This window comes from Rhopalosiphum padi, chromosome 1, assembly GCF_020882245.1.
Source record: "Rhopalosiphum padi isolate XX-2018 chromosome 1, ASM2088224v1, whole genome shotgun sequence".
NCBI classification, from domain to species: domain Eukaryota; kingdom Metazoa; phylum Arthropoda; class Insecta; order Hemiptera; family Aphididae; genus Rhopalosiphum; species Rhopalosiphum padi.
Window position 1 is genome coordinate 67,460,886 of NC_083597.1, and position 20,313 is coordinate 67,481,198.

Consider the following 20,313-nt stretch of genomic DNA (forward strand, 5'->3'; position numbering starts at 1 on the left):
TTATATAATATATATTATACAGGTTTTACTATAATAATATTATAATGTTAACTTCTAACAATAGCTATGCCGGCCTATCTATGTATTCGATCTGACCGTGCGCGTTGGCCTCGTCTTTTCGATTGCGTCAAAACGATTTCGGCCATCCTGTTAAAATATGGGTACAAACATGTATTATAATAATTTTTAGTTGTTGCACGTAGGAAATTAAGTATAATAATTAATTTATATTTAGCGTACCAATGTAGATACCGCTTACGCGTGTACCTCAATTTCATAAAAAAAACGATAAAAACTTGCCATAGAACTGCATAAAACTTTGTTATGCAGTCGACATTGTTGGTCATATTATTATAAAATAAACTTTACTGATTAAGTTTATGCTGTCACGTTTTACTCAATTTGCGTGCCAGTCAAAGTTGAACTTCACACGTATTTGATATTCTACCTTCAACCTACGATAAATACTAATCATTGATATGAAAGCTTCAATGACGTCTGTTTTGATCTCAACAATAAATATTCTGATATTGTACGCGAAGATTGCTCGTTGTTGCGTAAGTGATTTTTTAATAGATTTTAATGCGTCACTATTGATAAATCGGTATTGGAGACGGTACTGCGAGAAGAGATGAAACGTAATTCCGAGGTAAAAAATGTCTATACTTGTATATAAACATTAATAAATGGATAGATTACGTTCGTAATGGTAAATTGCATGGAGAACGTGGGAGTAGATGATTGGTAGACATTTTAGTAATCTTATTTATTTTTTCTCAAAGTTGGTTATCCGGAATTACTCATTGAAATAAAAACTTATCCTCGATTTTTTAAAATTGTGCTTGTAATATTGTATAGGTTAGATACAGATAATTATTCCGTGAAGCCTTTTAGATAAAATTATCTATTTAGGTACTATATAATACTTGCATTAAGAATTCGATATTATTTTTATAATTTCATCTTTTAGACCATTTTTAATGAATATTAATTGTATTATTTTCAACTAATATTTCTGTTCAACAAAATTACTAGGTAGGTAAACACGGTTTATATAAATAAATATCCAGACAAGGCTCCATGTTTGTTAACTTATCTCGCTAGATGCACATAATGTGAATCCCGAGTAGTATCACTATAATAATATTATAATATATTCTGATATATATTGAATTTCTAAGGAATGATGAATTGTCACATTTGAAAAAAAATATTATCATCAGAGCTTGCCATTAAAATCCAAATTGCTTAAAGTTTTTAACTGTTATTATGGCACGTTTTTATTGGTTTTGCTTAAGTGTATGGTGACTGTAAACGTTAATTATAAGTGGAATATATTGACGAAAACAAAAAAAATACACCCTCAAAATATCTGCTTGATATTTTCATTTAATGATTGATTCCAATTGATTAGGCGATGATAGGCACGCATGTTGATCTACTTTATAGATTCGATGTCTTCGGTCAGAAATATTAAAATATTTACATGCATACATTTAATTTATTTTCTATTTAATATTACGTTTTAGACATTTTAATAGAAGTCAGGTATTTTCAATGACTAGATTAATTTAACAGCAAAAATTATAAAAGGGTTTATAAATCCATAGCATTTTGAAACATGCAGTTTAAAATACGGTTGTGGCCATATGACGTAGTATGTGTATTGTGTAGGCACGTAGAACTGAGACCGAATATTAGAGGAGTGAAATGAAATTCTTAAAGGAATAGCTGCAGAAGGTCGGGGACATTTAGGATGAAGGTGATAAAATTAATTTATGAAGATGTTTATGATCTATCGTATATGATGAATGTAATAATGTGAATGATTTTGGAAACCTATAGGCTATAAGTTAAAAACTAAAAGTGGCAACATTTAAAATTTGTTTTGGACGCGTTCAAGTTTTAATTGATCTTTAGCTTTATGTGAGGTATAATCGTATATTCAGGCAACAATCAAACAAAGGTATACAATAAAAAATGTTGTTATTATTATAATAATTAAAAACAATCATGATATTGAGAACCTGTTGTTATTTTTTTGAATTATACTATTTTAATTTATAATACCTATTTCTTCTTAATTTTAAATGTAAAGAAAAACACAGATATCCTACTTGAGACTTCTTAAGAATTAAATCTGCAAGAAAACCGTGTACAACAAAAATATACATGTTTGGAGTCTAAAACGATTTATTTCACGAGACGTATTACGTATACTTCTCTTTAGTTTGGTTTAAATTTATGCTTCACATATCTATATTATATTCGTATGTATTAAGAATGCTACAATTATTTTTTTTAAGTATAAAATCAATATTCTATAATCTCTCCCGGCTATATTTAGTATGTGTAAATGTGTAATAAAGTTGTGCAATATTTTTTGCTAGTTTACAGTAGGGCATTGATTGTATTGTGTTACTATTGCAATAGTTATTGACGTATTCATACATTTCAATTTCTATAAAATTATAATTATAATTTACATCATTATATTATGATAGTATATACTATATTATTATTATAAAGTCATTATTAACAATATAATAATTTACTTAAAATTTAGGACTTAACTTTTGAGCTCAATAGTAATATCTAATCCCTATATATTTGAGAGCTCAATAATAATAATAATAAAGAATCATTAAAAATAATAACTATTGTTAATAATAGAAAAAATATATATATTATGTAATTATATATGTATATATGTATATATATATATATTATGTTAAAAATGTAGTTAAGTAAAAAAATTCTAACGACTCATATTCAATTAACTCAATGAAACACATATATATTTTTAATTTGTACTAAGTTAAATATCTAATCTGTATACTTTTTTAGCTTTGACTTATTACCAGAAATATATCAATGAATTCGTGTTAAATTTAATTTCTCATGTCATTTTACATATGTAACATTGATACATTTTTCTATAAACAGATGAACTGTATTTAAAATGTACTTAAATTAGTTGTGTGATTAACAGAAAACTGAACACTGAGATTGTACGATATACACTATACGATTATAATATATCCCATAAATAGTAATATTATTATATAATCTATATATATAGAAATGGGAACGTTTTTATTACAACTATCTCCATCTGTATTGTGTTTATTCAAATAATACGTCTGTATTAAGTTTTTTCACGCTAAATTGCCACGAAACAATAATAATGTGTCGTCAATCGTCATGAAAATTGTTTACATTTTTACACTATTTTACATTTTTTACATTTTATGAGATATTAAATCAGCTTTTTTGTATTTCAAACATTTTATGCGATTGTATAATATTAATTGTTCCTAAAACTTTTTTACAGTACCCATCATAGATAAACCTATTTAATTTTTTATACATTTTATAATATTTTAGGACTCTATGAAAAAATATTGCAGGGAAAAAATAAAATATAAATGCTTTGTATAAATGCTAACTAAAATAGATAAAAAAATGTTTCTGATACATATAAAATGTCTTGTATAGACATTGTAATTGTGGCGATGAGTGAAGGGGATAATATCCACACTTGAATATGTATGCTCCGCAGGGGCGTAATTACGAGGGGGATATGGGGGATAGATCCCCCCCATGAGCTGTATTTATACCTACAAATAATTCAAATACAAACTTATAAATTATTACACTACTATACAAACTTATATTTACTTATACAAATTTATTTTGATCCCCCCCCCATGAAACATTCTCAATTACGCCACTGATGCTCCGTGAATATTCAATTAAATCTTATTTGTACTTATTGAATAATGTTAATTTTTGATTTGCATAGGGTGGTTACGAGTTAATAATCGATTATATCAGAAACTGCGACTCAGACAACATTATTGAACTGTCTGATAAATTTAGCGTCGTCTTGAAACCTAATTGCGAGGTACATTTCAATGGATGCATTACTTGGCATGCCAACATCACCAGTTCTATAGTAAATATTTATTATTTAATACTATGCTTATTGCTTGAGAATGATTTTGATTGTTCCCCAAAAAATGTATTTCTTTTTCAATAATATAATAATCATATAAATACTTATACACCCATAAAAATGTTACAATATATACGATATACATGTAATATGTATGTAGTACAGAAAATTCACGAATACCAATCAAATAGAAAGTAAATATTCGATCATAGTATAGTCAGAGTTGACATGATATAGTGATTCGCCAATCACGATCGTCCCGCATTTTTTATTTATAATAAATGTATTCAAATTATAATTTTTGAAATTTTTTAAACATGTTTAAAATTATATTTTAAAATGTTTAGATTAAATTACCGATGGAATTTTTCTTTTCAGCGGAGAATCACTCTTTTTTTACAGTAAATTGTTAATAAGAATTGCAAAATTTGTACATAACTTTTATATTAAGGATAGTATTATGTTTATGTTCATTCGTAAACAATTTTAAATATACCTAAACGTGCTATCGTATTTACTTTTTACACGAAATGTAATCATAATGCTATAATTACCGGCGTTGAATTATTGTTGACGCGCTTATACATAAAATATATGTTGCACGGCATGTGATATGTGTATATTGTGTGCATCATTCGGATACGCAATAATTCAAATTGTATACATGGGTATCAAAAAATTAAATTATGAAGGTTTTTAAAGCCAATTTCGCGTGTAGAGGATTCGTTTTTGTTTTGGTAATGTACAAATATACATACGCCTTTGTGCACAATTTAATCGTTACGCATCGGTCGCCGCGAGTAGGTATATATTTCCCGTACCTAATCACGTAACCAACTGCGTTTTTTTTTTTAAATTTTATTACACATAATATTATTATATTATTATTCACGTCATACGGTATACAATATTATGGTCCATATCGTTTATGAAGATTTGACATTTTGCTAAATCATGAGTCTCCCGTCGAAGAGATAAATAATATGTAAGCATATAGATACCTAGGTACTGGTATAATAATAGTTTCATCGGTACAAAAAAATAACAGTGATATATGAGGGTTTGGTGTCGTATAATAATATATAGTCATGTATTATAATATCCATACCTATATATTTTAATAATATTATACAATTCTCAGATCGACTACACCGTCCAAAAGGACTTGATAAAGAAGTCGGGCAAGAGGGACGGTTGCGAACAGCTGGACAATATCAAGCCGTCGAGCGATATTGAAATGGGTTTGGACATACTCGGATTGCCGAAGCGCTGTCCCATTAATAAGGTCGGTTGCGCTGTTGGTGATAATTTTAACAAATTATGTATATATTGTCTCGCGATTCGCTTCGCAGGTCAAGATAACAATAATATAATGTGATTATTCATATTCTACATTATTGGCGTTTACCATTTGCCGTAAGCGGTGTATAAATTGTTATCGTTTGCAGGGAACGGTGTGCTTGGGAATTAAATCGATTAACGTGAGCAAGTATAAATTACTAATGAATGTATTAGCCGGCCATCTCAAGGGGAAATCGTTAATGACCACTAACGCGGGCAAGTCCTGTATGGAATTCTCTGCAAAATTAATCAACGCTCTCGTAAAAGTCATGGGCCGTGGTTTGATTGGTTGATATCAGCTATAAACTTGATTATATAATATAATTTTAAAATGTATTGACGCGTTGAGTTTGAGTATTATACCTATATAGTATAGGTTAGTCCTATTTAGTATATATTATAATGAACTATATAATAAATCATAACTTTAAAACGTATTAGTTTGTACATATGTAATACATCATATAACAGACATGGTGATTCTTATAACAGAAAACATTCTTGTGATAATACACCGTCTCCTGATTCTTTTCCTTATAATGGTTTACTTATTATGCCTATGCATTGTATATTGTACTGATTGTCTGATCCATTTATGATTGGTGAAATTTTGATTTTTTTCTCCAAAGTTGCCTGTAAATTAACATACATATTCTTTAATAACATAATATAATGTATTTAAAATACATGCAATTTCTTAAAAATTGTTACTGAGACGATTTTTATTTTTTATTTCATAATCGGAAAAACGAAGGTTTTGATGTACTTGTATAAATATTTTGAGACTATAGGTAGTTATTTTTTTTCAAATTAAAATTAAAATATTAATTAAGTTCAAATAAGAATAGTCAGATAGCAAATTTTACTCGGGTCAACTAAATTTTAAGTTGTTAATTATATTTAAATAAATTGTTAAACATTCAGTATATTTTATACAATATCATAATTGTTTTTAGAAAATTACTATAACTTAAATTAAAAAATTTAAAAATGTTATCTCAATTTGAAAAATATTTATATTTATTTAAATATGAGTACCTACTTATATTTTTTTTTAGAATTAAAAATATATAATTTTTTTAGAAAAATAATTGAAAATCTACTGAGATGAGTTTCTAAAATTATTACATTGTGTGTTTAAATCGACCCATTATACCCATAGTCCAAACAGATATCAATACAATTTGGAATTACACATAACTTGATTTAATGCATCAGTTAATAAAATTAATGTTTTATACAGAAACATTTACTAACCATTAGTAATAAAAATTGGCTGTGTAAAAAATTTATTAGTGTAGCAAAAAAAAAAAAAATAGTCAAGTTGAAGCACTATTATAATTTGAACTTTAATTTAAAATAAGTGATAGGTAGGTAATATATAATGTTTTTAGAGGTAATACTAATATGAAAAAAAAACTTTTGCAAAAGCACCTATTAGAATATTATTAAAAATACAATTTGTCAAAAATTAAAATAACTATGCACTATAATTTATTGTTCATCAAATATTTTATCACGGTATTAATGAAGAATGATTTATTAGAACAATAATAATGCGCTAATGACTTTTTATGATTATATGAAAAATGAGTTACATCAAAGTTTTATGACAGAAACATTTTTGACATACATATTAATATATTATGTATAATGTATATGTACCGCTAAGGTAATCACATTTTAAAAATCCTTATACCCTCAATTTAGAAAATGTTTCCACTTGCTCGGTATCATTTTACTTTTCTTGAATATTTCTATGAATTTGGTAATTTAAAGTTTTTCATTTGAATACAAAACACGTTTTAATAATACATACGATAGCTTACCATTTACATCAATTGTTCGTGTGTTTCATTTTTGTAAAATCGATTATATACATAGTTAAAATTTACATATTTAAATGATTTAATTCGTTCTTGTATAAGATGAACTTAATAATAAACATTGACTTTTTCCCCGTACTTTTGTAGCTTCAGTACTTGTAACTAATAAACATAATGTTAAGAATAATTAGTGGCTCACAGTGACAATATATTTAGTAAGTGTATAATAAACTAAATGTATAGTGTGAATATAGCCAAATCAAATGATAAACAACGAGATTGAATTTGAAAGACATTTTCTTTTATTGTGATGAGTTTTTTTTATGATATTCAGCAATGCTAGTAAACTTTTTATTTATTTTTCAGAGTTTGAACTGTTGTTTCGTGTGATACTCTGATAACCTCCAGACACTTCTAAAAGCATATTATATTTAATAATTTTTTCTTAAAAATATTTTCAAGCAACCTTTTTTGATCCATGCTACTTTTAGCAACTAGAATCAAAAACTGCGTCACCCTAACACCAAAAAAATAAACTATCTCAAATGTGTAATTTAGAATTATTCTTTTATTATTAAAAAAAAAAAAAATACAGTACGCAGAATAATTTATAAATATACACTATACACTTTATTTGAGTTACTGAATTCAATAAACGTTGACACTTTAAACTTTCAATTCGCAAAAAAAAAAAAAATAAGAGCAAAAATAATAATAATCTATATAAATTTAATGGGAATATACTTAAATTTAATCCTCATGGAGATTTTGTGTCACCTCTAAGATGGGTCCATGTCACCCTGGTCGAGAAGCATTGTTCTATAAGAATCTGTTTTAAAATTCGATCTATTTTTGACTCAATAAAATTAAAATATTTCTTGGGTTTATCAATTATTATTTAAAATGGATATAAGGTTAAATATTGAAGTACTAGTTGCTACACTATGTTAGTTAATACAGCAGTGTTTAAATGGATACCTACGTACAGATATAATAATATTTCGGGTAAGTGACTTGTGGAGAAGAATATTTTACTATTTTTTTTCACAACCATCACTGTAGTGTATGTATTTGGTTTTTTTAGTATTTTCCTCAGTTATTAATACATAAATTATAGTGTTTTTCGCTTTTTGGACTTTTGGGTTCCTTTAGAAATAAATTATTTACGTGCAGAATTCGTGTAAGTATTTTAGTAATCACCGAAATTGTATTATTTTATGGTAAATATTATTACATAACGGTTGGTGGAAAAAATTATATAAATTAAATATAAAAGAAATATTAATAGAAGTAGGTATATTATTATTAATATCATTGTAGCACATGGAAAAAAACGTCTTTTAAAGTAAATATATACCACTCTAAACATTTTTTTTATCATAGAGTAGGTTGTACTACCTTACCTTTATAATTCTGTCCATTTATATAGCATATACTATCTATATTCTATATATATTATTTACCATAAACCGTAAGGTAAATCTGTGCATTCTTTAAACCCATACATTTTTCAAGAGCTATATTATATTATTTATATTATAATATAAAGGTCTTAGCGTTTCGCCGATACTAATATTTGTACACCTTATTAATTATTATACACAACATTAACACGAACTTGAGTATAATAAATGTACATATACTATTATTATACATTATGCATTGATACATTTAGTCATAACATGTTGTATGGTATAGTCATCATAATAATTGTATAAAATATTTTATAGGCGATTGTAAAACATATACTATTTATTTATTAAATCGTATTAATATTATATACCGTTTGTCATAGGTGCCCCCCCCAATGCTTATGCTTAGTAACTTTTTGCATCCATTTATCGGTTTTATCGAAAGTTGTTCGTTTCGGATACTAAGCTAGGCAATGAAACGATAATTAATGTTTATAGTTTACAATGAATTTTGCAGCTGTGGATAGATAATATAATTATATTAATTTATCTTCGTTTGAAAATTGTATACTAATGATTAGTACTTAAAGCAATTAAAATAATTGTAATTTGTATTATATAATTTGTTTAATAATTGCAGTCGTTTGTAATTCGATAACTTACATCATTTAAATGTACCACCAAGCAGGGGTCTGAGGTTGTAACGGTGACGGGGGTGAGCCCACTTCTTTTAATTTTATTTTTTCATCTCTTTTTGATTTTTAAAAATTAATTGTTTTTATGATTTGTAACTTTTATTACAGATGTTGATAATTTTTTTCACTAAAGATGTCTATAATTAAAAAAAAAAATTTTATTATACTTTTAACCATTATTATCGTAAATATCACGGTCAACTTAAATTTATCTATCCATTATTCTAATTATGCTGTTGTGAAGTAAAACTGATGATGTACCTGATTGTCCTATTTATTATTTAAAATAGGTAGCTATTTAATTTTACGATTTCTATTAGACATTGTTATTGTTTAATTTAAACGTCTATCGACCCATGAAAACATTATTTATAGGTTCACTAACGTTATCTATGAGAAATCTGAGGTTTTCGAGTAATCACCGGCTATAGTCTCTGCTGTACATTTAACACAACACACTATTTCCATCAGTTTACCTCTACTCGTCCTCAAAATTTACCCCGTAAAAGTTTTGGGGTAGTTGATGACCATTTTTCAAACGCAATCTGCTGTCTTTCCAAGCACGCACCATCTGTTTCGGTTTCAATACGTATATATTATATACGTGGATCATATCGCATAATCCTGCACTTCAACATACGTGTGATGTATTTTTGCGTCTGTACTTGAAAATTATTTTTTTAATTTAAAAACATTATTAAGGTTTTTATTAATATTATTATTATTATTACTTTTATAGTTATATATTATACTCTGTATAATATACCTATACAATAATTTGAACATTGTCGTGCATTATAATATATATTATGTGTATTTAATATTAAATAATATAAATACATCTGATGTCTAAAAATGGACATAATTATACGGACTGTCAATACAAAATTAAATAAGAAAACTATAATAAAGAAAAGTATAATACTATACCTTGCAAGATATCTGTATAGAAATTAGAGATGTACCCGGTAAGAGATTTTGGGTAGGTATGAACCTCTTTTACGGTTATAGTTTGAAAAATTGTTAGAATATACTACTTGTATCCCATACTATTTCCATATACATATTGATGGATATATTACGTCCAAAGTAAGTTTTGTTAGTTTTGTTTTCACTTCACTCTAAATGTCATCCTATTTCTTAGCTTTATGATCCTTGTAAGACCTCAGCTGCTACAAGCAATCCTCTCCATTTTACTCATTGAATTCCAATTTAGCTGATGCATTTACGTATACTGTTCGAATATCCTCATCTTCAGCATCTTTCCGTCTCGTTCACAGTCTATCAAGTATTCTAGTAATCTCTTCTTAAGTACCTTTTAAGTTATGACCTTTTATAATATATCATAACCAATAACCGACCCTTAATACACGTCTAAACCATTCCATTCACTTTGATCTTAATTATATAATAATATATTTGGTTTCTCAAGCAGCGTATACAATTTGTTGTTTTTTCTACTTATTTAATTATTCGTATGGCTACTAAAATTTCTATATTCAAAGTTCATAGATCAATTTTGTACATTTAATGACAAACAATGTTTCTCAAAATCTTCAAATCTTTTATAGTCATATCTCTTGTAAATTTACTTATTATTAATATATTATTATTTTTGTTTATAATATTTTAATTTTTTGATTTGAAATAATATAAACAAAGAATTTTTATTAAAACTGTTTTAAAATATTCATAAGTTCCAATTAAAAACGTGCATATCCGCTTTAAATATTTTATTTTAATTTCCTATTTATCTCCTTGATTGAACCCCCCCTCCTCCCTGAATCATGATAACATTTCTGTTTCTGTATGACTAAAGTTAATTATGGTTATCATAAATTTGATTTATACTAAGTAATTAAAAGTATTATATTATGTTACAACAAATAAACTACATTATAATTATGTAATCTAAAATTATGGTAATATTATATAATACTCATTTATGGTTACCAATATCTTTGTAAACCACGATTTTACGATACTAAAAAAGTGTCAGAATTTAAAAAAACACCAATATTATAATGTTACAATTATTTGAATTTGAGATAAGGAAAATACCATTACGTGCTCTTTATATTTACTCAATGTCTAATATCATAGATTAAATAATCTATGCTATTATAAACCGTATACAATTAGATATTAAATGAGCAAACCTTTATTTGTCATACGTCTCTTTAAACAAACAAGTTACCCGAACATTTTCATTCAACCCTTGTTTCAAGGCTTGAATGAATAGCGTTAAATTGTGATCAAATACTTTAGGTTTCGGTTGTATCAAATCCTATTATCCATCTATATTTCCTAAACATGCGTTCTATTTAGGTTCTGATCAAAGTCCACCTGGTATTATCTACATTGCAATGTTTATGTTTCTTTGCTCATCATTTCATTTTCAGCAGTCAACGGACAACTAAATAAAAAATAATCCATCTAATATCTAAAAGTCGATTTTTCCTATGTCAATTTCGTTTCATCTGAAATTTGTAACGCATTTCAAACAAGAATCTTTCTAAATATTATCTTTAGTACAAATTTAATAATTTAAACATTAAACAATGCATTGTTATACTGAAAAAATTAATTCCTCGTCAAACCTATTGGTTGAAATATAATAAATGTATGTAAATATTTTAATATAAATACAAATTCTTGTATTAAAATCTTTTACATTTTAATTGCTCCTAATTTCCTATAGAACAATGTCGCTGTTAAAATAATAATCACTATTAATGCAACCTAACTGCAGTTTATACATATTTATATAACGCTGAGGATTTGCACACTGGTTTGGTATGATTAAAATTATGTGTGGAACTATAACGATACATTAAAACTTCACCTAAGATTTTATTCACATTTATTATTAGTTATTATGACCGAGACTATCAGACTGATATGTTATATGTTTATCAGTATACTCCATATGTATACTGTATGTATAAGTCATATAGGCATCGATGTAGTCATGTTGACCTTGAAATATCCTTTCACCTGCACAGAGCTGCGTTGAAATCATCAGTGCAGGTTTTTATGTTTGTGTATTGTTGCCTTGGTAGCGTGTATAATATGATAATACGTATAATATAGCCAGACTATTGATACTGCAGCTCCATGCCTTATCAAACTGCAATGAATTATGATATAACATAATATTATTTTAATTTTTTAAAGTTTTTGTATTTTTTCAATGATTCTGTTGATTATTATGTATATTTAAATGTTTCTTATCAATGTATGTTGAAATCACCAAACACCGCAATTATAGTGTTCAGTAAGACTACGTGATACTATATAATATTATATTATAGTTCCGGGTTTTTTGTTATCAACTATTATGGCCGTAAGTACCTACGATTTTATACACATTTATGTAATACGTGCGAAAAAACATGCGGTTGTTTATAACACATCTGTACTTCGTAGGACTGTAAATGATAACGGGTAGCAAATAACCGGGGAAAGAAATCAAAATTAATATTTATATTCAAAGATTCCTGTGACAAATCAAAATTTCATACGAAGTATAAGCGTATTAAGTGTATACCTAAACTTTTACGCACAACAAATGACTTGACACACATATATTGGTTTTTATTACAATCGTGCATTCAATCTATACAATACATTAATGTATATACTTTATTGGTGTACGCAGACACATAGGTATTGGCCTAGCTACAATTTTGGGGGCACAGCGGCGCAAAGTTTCATCGTTTGTTTATTTATTCCGTGCGGTTTGGCAAGTTAACACTCATATGTATATACGCATATGTTATGTGAGGCAAAAATACAATAAAGATAAAGTTTTTATTTCACGGTAAGTATATCACTGCCTTCCGGGCCAAAGAAGGAGGACAGTGCGTAACAAATCTGCAGTAGCTATATAATACGGCTACCTATATATGACTGCATAGGTACTTATATCGGTATATGTATGCGGAAACGAACTATAATATCTTTTACGTTTCTTGTACAGTAAATAAATGCACACGCGCGACCTCTATCGATTATAGTAGCCTTTAAATGGTCCACGGCAAAGGCGAATCGACGATTTTCTAATAGCTGTGTAGTAGCTATAACCTATAAACATCATTATAAACACTTATAATTTTCTCAAAATATATCCCAATATCTGTATTCCGTATTTCGACGTGACCAATGGTGAACTAACCCAGATTATGTAAGCTTAAACTTACACTAAAATATATTCGTTAGATGTAATGCAATGTACATATTTCACTATAACCGACAATTTATCTTAATTAACAAAAAAAAAAAAAACTATAACATAATATTGTTTTGATCAGTCGCTTAAATCAAACTGAAATAATGTGTATAGACTTTTACGTAATAGCTGGCACAATAAGTACCTAATGACAATTAAGATTTTAGTCTTCATCACGGATTGAAATTCGACAATCAGCTTATATAATACCTCACAAAAGACAATACAATCAAACTCGATTAAGATTTATGTTAGAAATTCAATAAGAAAGAATTAATTGATTTTTTATCCTATTAAAAAAAAAAGTGAGAAAAAAATAATGAATTATTTATTAAATTTGCGAAAAAAAAAACTTCAATAAAGTTGATTAAAATTACCATATTGATAATTATTTTAAAATATATAAACTTATTTACTTAATTTTGTTTATTAATAAATATTTTCCTTACACGTCAGAAAACATATTATTCGATTAGTAAAATACTAAAATATCGAAAACTTTGTTTCAGTTTACTATTACAATCTTAAGATATTATATTCCTGTATAGATAGTATAGGTACGCTATTTATAGTTAAAAATTGTTAACTATAATGATTTTTATATCGATAAAATAAAGTTTGCACAGTTAATGATTTTACACAATATTATGTTTAATATAATATATTATATATATTAATATTTATAATTAATATTTTTAATCTGAAATGCTGCTAGATAGGAATGGCGTTTCCTATAATTATTATTTATTAGTTATTAATAACCAAAATATCTAATGTGTTTCGATATCTGTAATTGAGTAGCTGGTATATTAGTTATAGTATATACATAGAATGCGATTCACTTGAGTATCTTATTAAGATATTGTTAATACAATTACGTGTGACTGTGCGAGCAACATTTTTGGAATATATTATTACCCATTGAACATTTGGACGTGATAAATATAATATTTACACACTAAATTCATACAAATGCATAATTTAATATTAGTGTACTAGAATTCACCTCTAACTATAGCTATACGTAATGTAGGATAGTTGTAATGTAATATTGTACGTTGTTAAGCATTTTAAATTTAAATTTATGTATCGAAGATGGGTGATTTATATTTTGATTTAAAGTTTATCTTTAATATTTACGGCAGGGCTATGTTATTGTATTTATAAAGGGTAATATTCAATTGAAAATTTTAATTGTTTTTTGACTAAATTGGTTCGATTTTACATTTCAGAACGAATCTAATGAAATATAATATGGATAAAAAATTAATAATATTTCGTCAAATTTATACCGTTCTATGATAGAACTTCTATCGTCTTTATACTAAATTTTTATAATCAGAATAAAGGGTTTAAAGCTTCCTTGTGATCTATACTAGTGCACTAAGACCAGACATTATTAAATTGGGGACCTATATATAATAATTTACAATTTAAGTTAATTAGCAAACATAAAATTATATTTATATTTTTGTAACAGACTGAAAAAGCAAAGTCGAAAATTGGACGTTGGGTCGATGAAACTATGAAGTAAGTAAATAAATTTAAATAAAACCATACTATCAATATTTTTGTTTAGACATCTCGTATATAAGTACTTTAACACAATGTTATATTGGGTAACCATTTAATCTATATATGTTACGGGTAAGGTCCAAAAACGGCTACCAAGTATACATATAAACCAGGTAATGTTAACCCATATCCATATGAACACTGTAATTCGTATATATTATACATATTTAAGGTGATTATCCAATTTCTAAATTGACCGGTGTGCTGTGAATAAAATATTATTCGTATTTTCATAATCGTAAATTTTTTAAATTATTATAATGGCACAAACTCACTAAAAACTTTAAATTGTTAAATTATAATATAAAGTTTAATTTTAGTTCAAAAACCAAGTCATAGCAATTCAAAATAAAAATTATTTATCAAGTTAATATTAAATTATTAATTATACATTTGAACAATTTTATTATTTAATATTTAATTAAAATTAGAAAATGAAATATATAATTATTGATTAACACAATAATAATATATTAGAGTACGGACGACATTTAGAATTTCAAATTTTTTCTTGACTTTGTTTTGTATACTTGATAAGCATTTACTTTAACCTATACATTTTTTAAAACCTTTAACATCAGAAAAAATATTTTACCTTAATTATTTCACAAAAACGTTTTTTTATGGCTAAAACTTCTAAAATATTTATTATTGCATGCTTTTCACCAAAAAATGTACCTATAATTGTTATTTAATCAAATTATCTATGTAATTTACCTACAAAATCATAGTAGACAATGTACAAAGTATCCGGATAATTTTCAAAATAAAAATTTTCAAAATAATATTTTTTCTCTTCCAATACAACTAATACTTGTATGGTCGGTATGAATAGTATTCTTCTTACTCAGCTTATCCTGATAATTTATACATTATCCGTCTGTCGTACTCTAACCGTGTCAGTCGTAACATACGTACCTAGTTAATTTAATTCTATATTTATTTTAAATTAAAAACTATATACAAATTTTTCAATTTAATTAGCATAATATAACTTTAAATTGTGTATTATAAAAAATTACTGTTTTTGCAACGAATAAGAAATTTTTTCAACTTTTTAATAATTCTAGATAAGATTTCTATATGTTTTAAATTAATTATTTTAGAAATTTATATTAATTATGATATATTATTTTAAATAATATATTAACTTCATAATTTTGCTGTTTTTTCTTTGCTTATTTTGTTTTATACTTGGTAAATGCTAAATTTTTCTATTTGATTAATTTTTATTGGGTTTTTTCTCCACGGGACATTTTATTTGTGTTTATCACTATTATAATAGCTATTAATATTATAATAATATGTACAATGTACACACATGACTTTATAATGAGAAATGTTTAATGTACACATATTATATGTTTTCATATAATGATAATTACAATCTGGAGGATGCTAATGATTCATAAATCGCAGCTCTCTGCCAATCTAATAACGTCACATTTAAAACATATACCAATTTCAATGTTTTTCTTTTATACAACAATAAATTAATGTGCGACGCTAATAAACTATACAGTTATGAATATAAAAACGACTTAATGCTTAATGATAATGTTACTGTATTGTTTTGTTCTAGAGGAAAATTTGATAACTTTGTTGGTTCGCGAAAGAAATCAAGCTCTAACACTACAACAAAATTAAACAATGGTAATTTAAACAATACAGAGTTTTATGTACCTATGGTAAAAAATTATTATGATAGAGACGCGATTAAGATGAATGCAACTCGTCAATAAAAATATATATTAGGTAATTGATTGAAATGTGTGTTAATTGGATACAATTTATAATTTATTTATTTAATTTATAATTATATAATGTTACTATATTAAAATGTATAAGTATATAAAATACTGTATACTTTTAAACAGTTCAGTATTGTTAATATATACTGTACAAAAGATAATTTGTAATCGATGATAAAATAATTTTATCTTATTTCAGTACCTATAGTATTAGGTATGACGTACTTCTATAATGCATTTCTGAATAGATTATAAGGTACATACTATTATATTACATATAAATCATTATTATTATATCTAATAAGTAATAATAATAATAATCCAATTAATAATTGTAATTGAAACGTATTATAATGCACTATTTTAATTTATAATATTAATATCCTTTGTTATTATATAATATAAATGCTTACAAGTTAAGTAGATATTGATATGATCACAGTTTTCATATTATATTTAATAATTAAAACTGTTTCAGATATACCCATACTGCCGGATGCAGATGAAAATATCGACGCGGACTTGTTACATTCAGTGAAACCCGCCGAGTTACATTCAAGAGTGTAAAGATATACAATTTTTTTCAGACTTTGATCATATATTATTATTTAATTAATCGTGATTACTATTGTCTTAGAACTGAATCTGCTTATGAAGACGAAACGACGAGACCTCCGATTAATTTAGCCGACATCGATCTTGGATTATTATTCAGCAACATGACACGGAAACATCAGTTGGAAGACGTACGAACAATATTATTATTACCAAGACGTTACACATTATACCCACATATTATGTTGTCCAATCTTACTAACATATCTAATTTCACGTTCAGAACAATCTGCATTACTCTCATTTTAAATATTAGATTGAATTGAATTATTATAAAATTTAAAAGTAAAACTATTATTACATTTTTTTTTTTCAATATTTTAATTTTGAAGCAAACTATGATCATTTTAAAATTGTATATTTTTTGGCAAATTTTAAAATGGTTATAATATCTTGCTTCAAAATTAAAATATCGAAAAAACCGTCAAAGGTACCTTAGATAATACTTTTATGCATTTAAGAATTGGTCAATTCACTCTAATTTTAAAAACAACATACTAAAACGTTTAAAACAGATTCTTAAATTATCTCTGTTATATGTGTTAGTAAGACGGAGATAACACATAAACTGGTATAACTTCCTCTTGTCACTTACAGGTGTTGGCTAGTGCTTGTATCTATTTAAAAACTAAGTTATAAATAAAGTATAATTAAGTGTTATATCAATAATTAATAATAATAAAATATAAATAGTATAATATAGGTACTTTATTATCCATGTATATACATTGTATAATATATAGGTGCAAATATGTAAACTATAAAATAATTAAACTTTAACACAGCACATTTAATAAACGAATATGAATTAGGTATCTATCTAAAAAAAATTCTAAAAGCATAGTATACCTATTATTATTATTTATGTACATATTCTGTATGAATAATATGACTGAACCAATATTACATGAATATAAATACGTAAATATACATAAAAAAAAAAGAAGATAATACCTTTGGTAAATTGAAAAATAATTCATCTTGAAAATAGTTTAATTTTTAAGTTGAAAATTGAATGGTTACTTAGTTGCTAATATATATATATATATATATATAAATGAACTTTATAAAAAAAACTTAAAAAACTTTTGTTTTAACAATAAATTATTCATAAAAAACACTATTTTCCATTTAAATTTATGTATTCTAAATATAAGAATGACTGAATATTATACAAAGTGTTACAGCACAATATTATAAGCCAGTAAATCAAAAACTTTTACCTCCACTATACAATGATAAATTACACACTTTACGATGTTTTTATAATTGTTTTTCTTTTAATTACTTAACATAGTCGGAACTGACATTTCCCACTTTACTTTCCAGGTAATATTTACCACTCAAGTAGACGTTAAGAGGAAACCAACTTTGAATAAGGTCCAAGACTCTTTAGAGTCTTTGGAGATATTTTTTTTTTGTAAATAACGTCTAAACATCAGACATCTTATTAAAAATAAAATAAAATATAGGTACTTTATCTTTTTATCTTTATTAAAATGTAAAGCTTCTTTTATCATTATATTTATCTTTTGTATAAATCTAATTCACCAACTTACACCAAAAAAATACGTTTATAGACTGGAATACTTTATAGACTTGTTTTAACGTTATAAGTACCCTAACATAATTCAACTATAAGCAGACGGGGTAATCTTCACTGCATTTGTTTTGCTTAGTTTAAAATATTTATAATATAATTCATGATGGGAGTTATTATTTTCTCCAAGACTATAGGAAAATTAAATTTATAAAAAAAACGTTTCGTACTTCTAATAACAAATTTAAATACAGCTTTTAATCATTCTTATCCATGGCACATATAATATAATTTATTTTATCTTTAAAGTCAATATTTTTAAATATTTACCACTCTATAAAATGTTTCGTGCAGAAAATAATTAAAATTTTCATAAAAAAAAGTTATATCAATTTCGAGAAAGTAATTGCTGTGTAAATTATTTAAAGTAACCAGTGAAAATTATTCAATAGTCTTATCGTATTCCCATAAACAAAATTTCTTAAGTTAAGATTTAAATATTATTCTATAATATTATATCTGTTTCGATCAGTTGATCGATATAAAATGTATTATTATTTTAATGACGGTATAATAATTAATATTATATAGAATGTATTCAATAACAGTGCAGTACGTTTGACAACGGTCGTAGAGTTATGTCGTTCGAGTGATTTAGATACATATTAACGCGAAATCGTACTGTGTATTATTATTATGTTTATGTACAAAGCTTGAATGAGATCGATTGAAAGTTGTCTGTGATTACAGGTGGGCGCGGATGAACGAGACGTCGGGAGGATGATACAGCGGCACCTCAAACTGTTGAACATTGGCTCCGAGAATGCGGGCGAAGACGAACATCGGCATTCGACTTAGTACACCTACCCTTGTGGCTTTGTGTACCCAATATGATAATATTTAAGCCAACTATATTTATGTAATCATGTCGTTTACGTACACTGATTTTGTCTTTGTGATTACCGATCTACTGATTATTAGTTATAATAAATTGTATAGCCCATAGCGTTTACTGTTATATGAGATCTATTTCAAACTATAATAACGATAAAATGTGTTGAAAACAATTCGGGACGAAGTTTAAAACTTTAAACCACCGAACGACCTCACTTGTATACGCCGTTTCATGTTATACATCTATCGTACGGTATACCTATTACATCGGTGGCTATATCATAATGTTTTAATATTGCCGTACTATGTACGGCGGAAAATATTTCGATAGAAGTAGGTCAACGGTATGACAATATAAATAATAATAAATAATAATGTATAATAATATGATATCCGCGTATTGTCACACCGTCGTTCGGCTGGAAACTTTCCGTTTCGGCCCACTCGCCTCTTATCCATCTACGAATACCTAAAT

General features: G+C 26.2%; 1 protein-coding gene across 1 annotated transcript; it reads left to right on the top strand.

Moving 5' to 3' along the window:
• The first annotated feature begins 343 nt into the window (after window positions 1-343).
• Window positions 344-19,962, top strand: LOC132923806 (uncharacterized). The gene is made up of 8 exons (XM_060987781.1): window positions 344-557; window positions 3,806-3,958; window positions 5,100-5,243; window positions 14,944-14,993; window positions 16,621-16,691; window positions 17,268-17,352; window positions 17,427-17,535; window positions 19,695-19,962. Exons 1-8 carry the CDS (start codon window positions 480-482, stop codon window positions 19,800-19,802), a joined length of 798 nt encoding a protein of 265 aa, XP_060843764.1. The 5' UTR covers window positions 344-479; the 3' UTR covers window positions 19,803-19,962.
• Window positions 19,963-20,313: the final 351 nt, after the last annotated feature.

Bases quoted from the DNA above. Each gene is read 5' to 3' on its own strand.
- LOC132923806 (XM_060987781.1), top strand. From the start codon at position 480: ATGAAAGCTTCAATGACGTCTGTTTTGATCTCAACAATAAATATTCTG. The intron at 3,959-5,099 runs GTAAATATTTAT...TACAATTCTCAG, and splicing joins CCAACATCACCAGTTCTATA to ATCGACTACACCGTCCAAAA. The intron at 14,994-16,620 runs GTAAGTAAATAA...GTTTTGTTCTAG, and splicing joins TGGGTCGATGAAACTATGAA to AGGAAAATTTGATAACTTTG.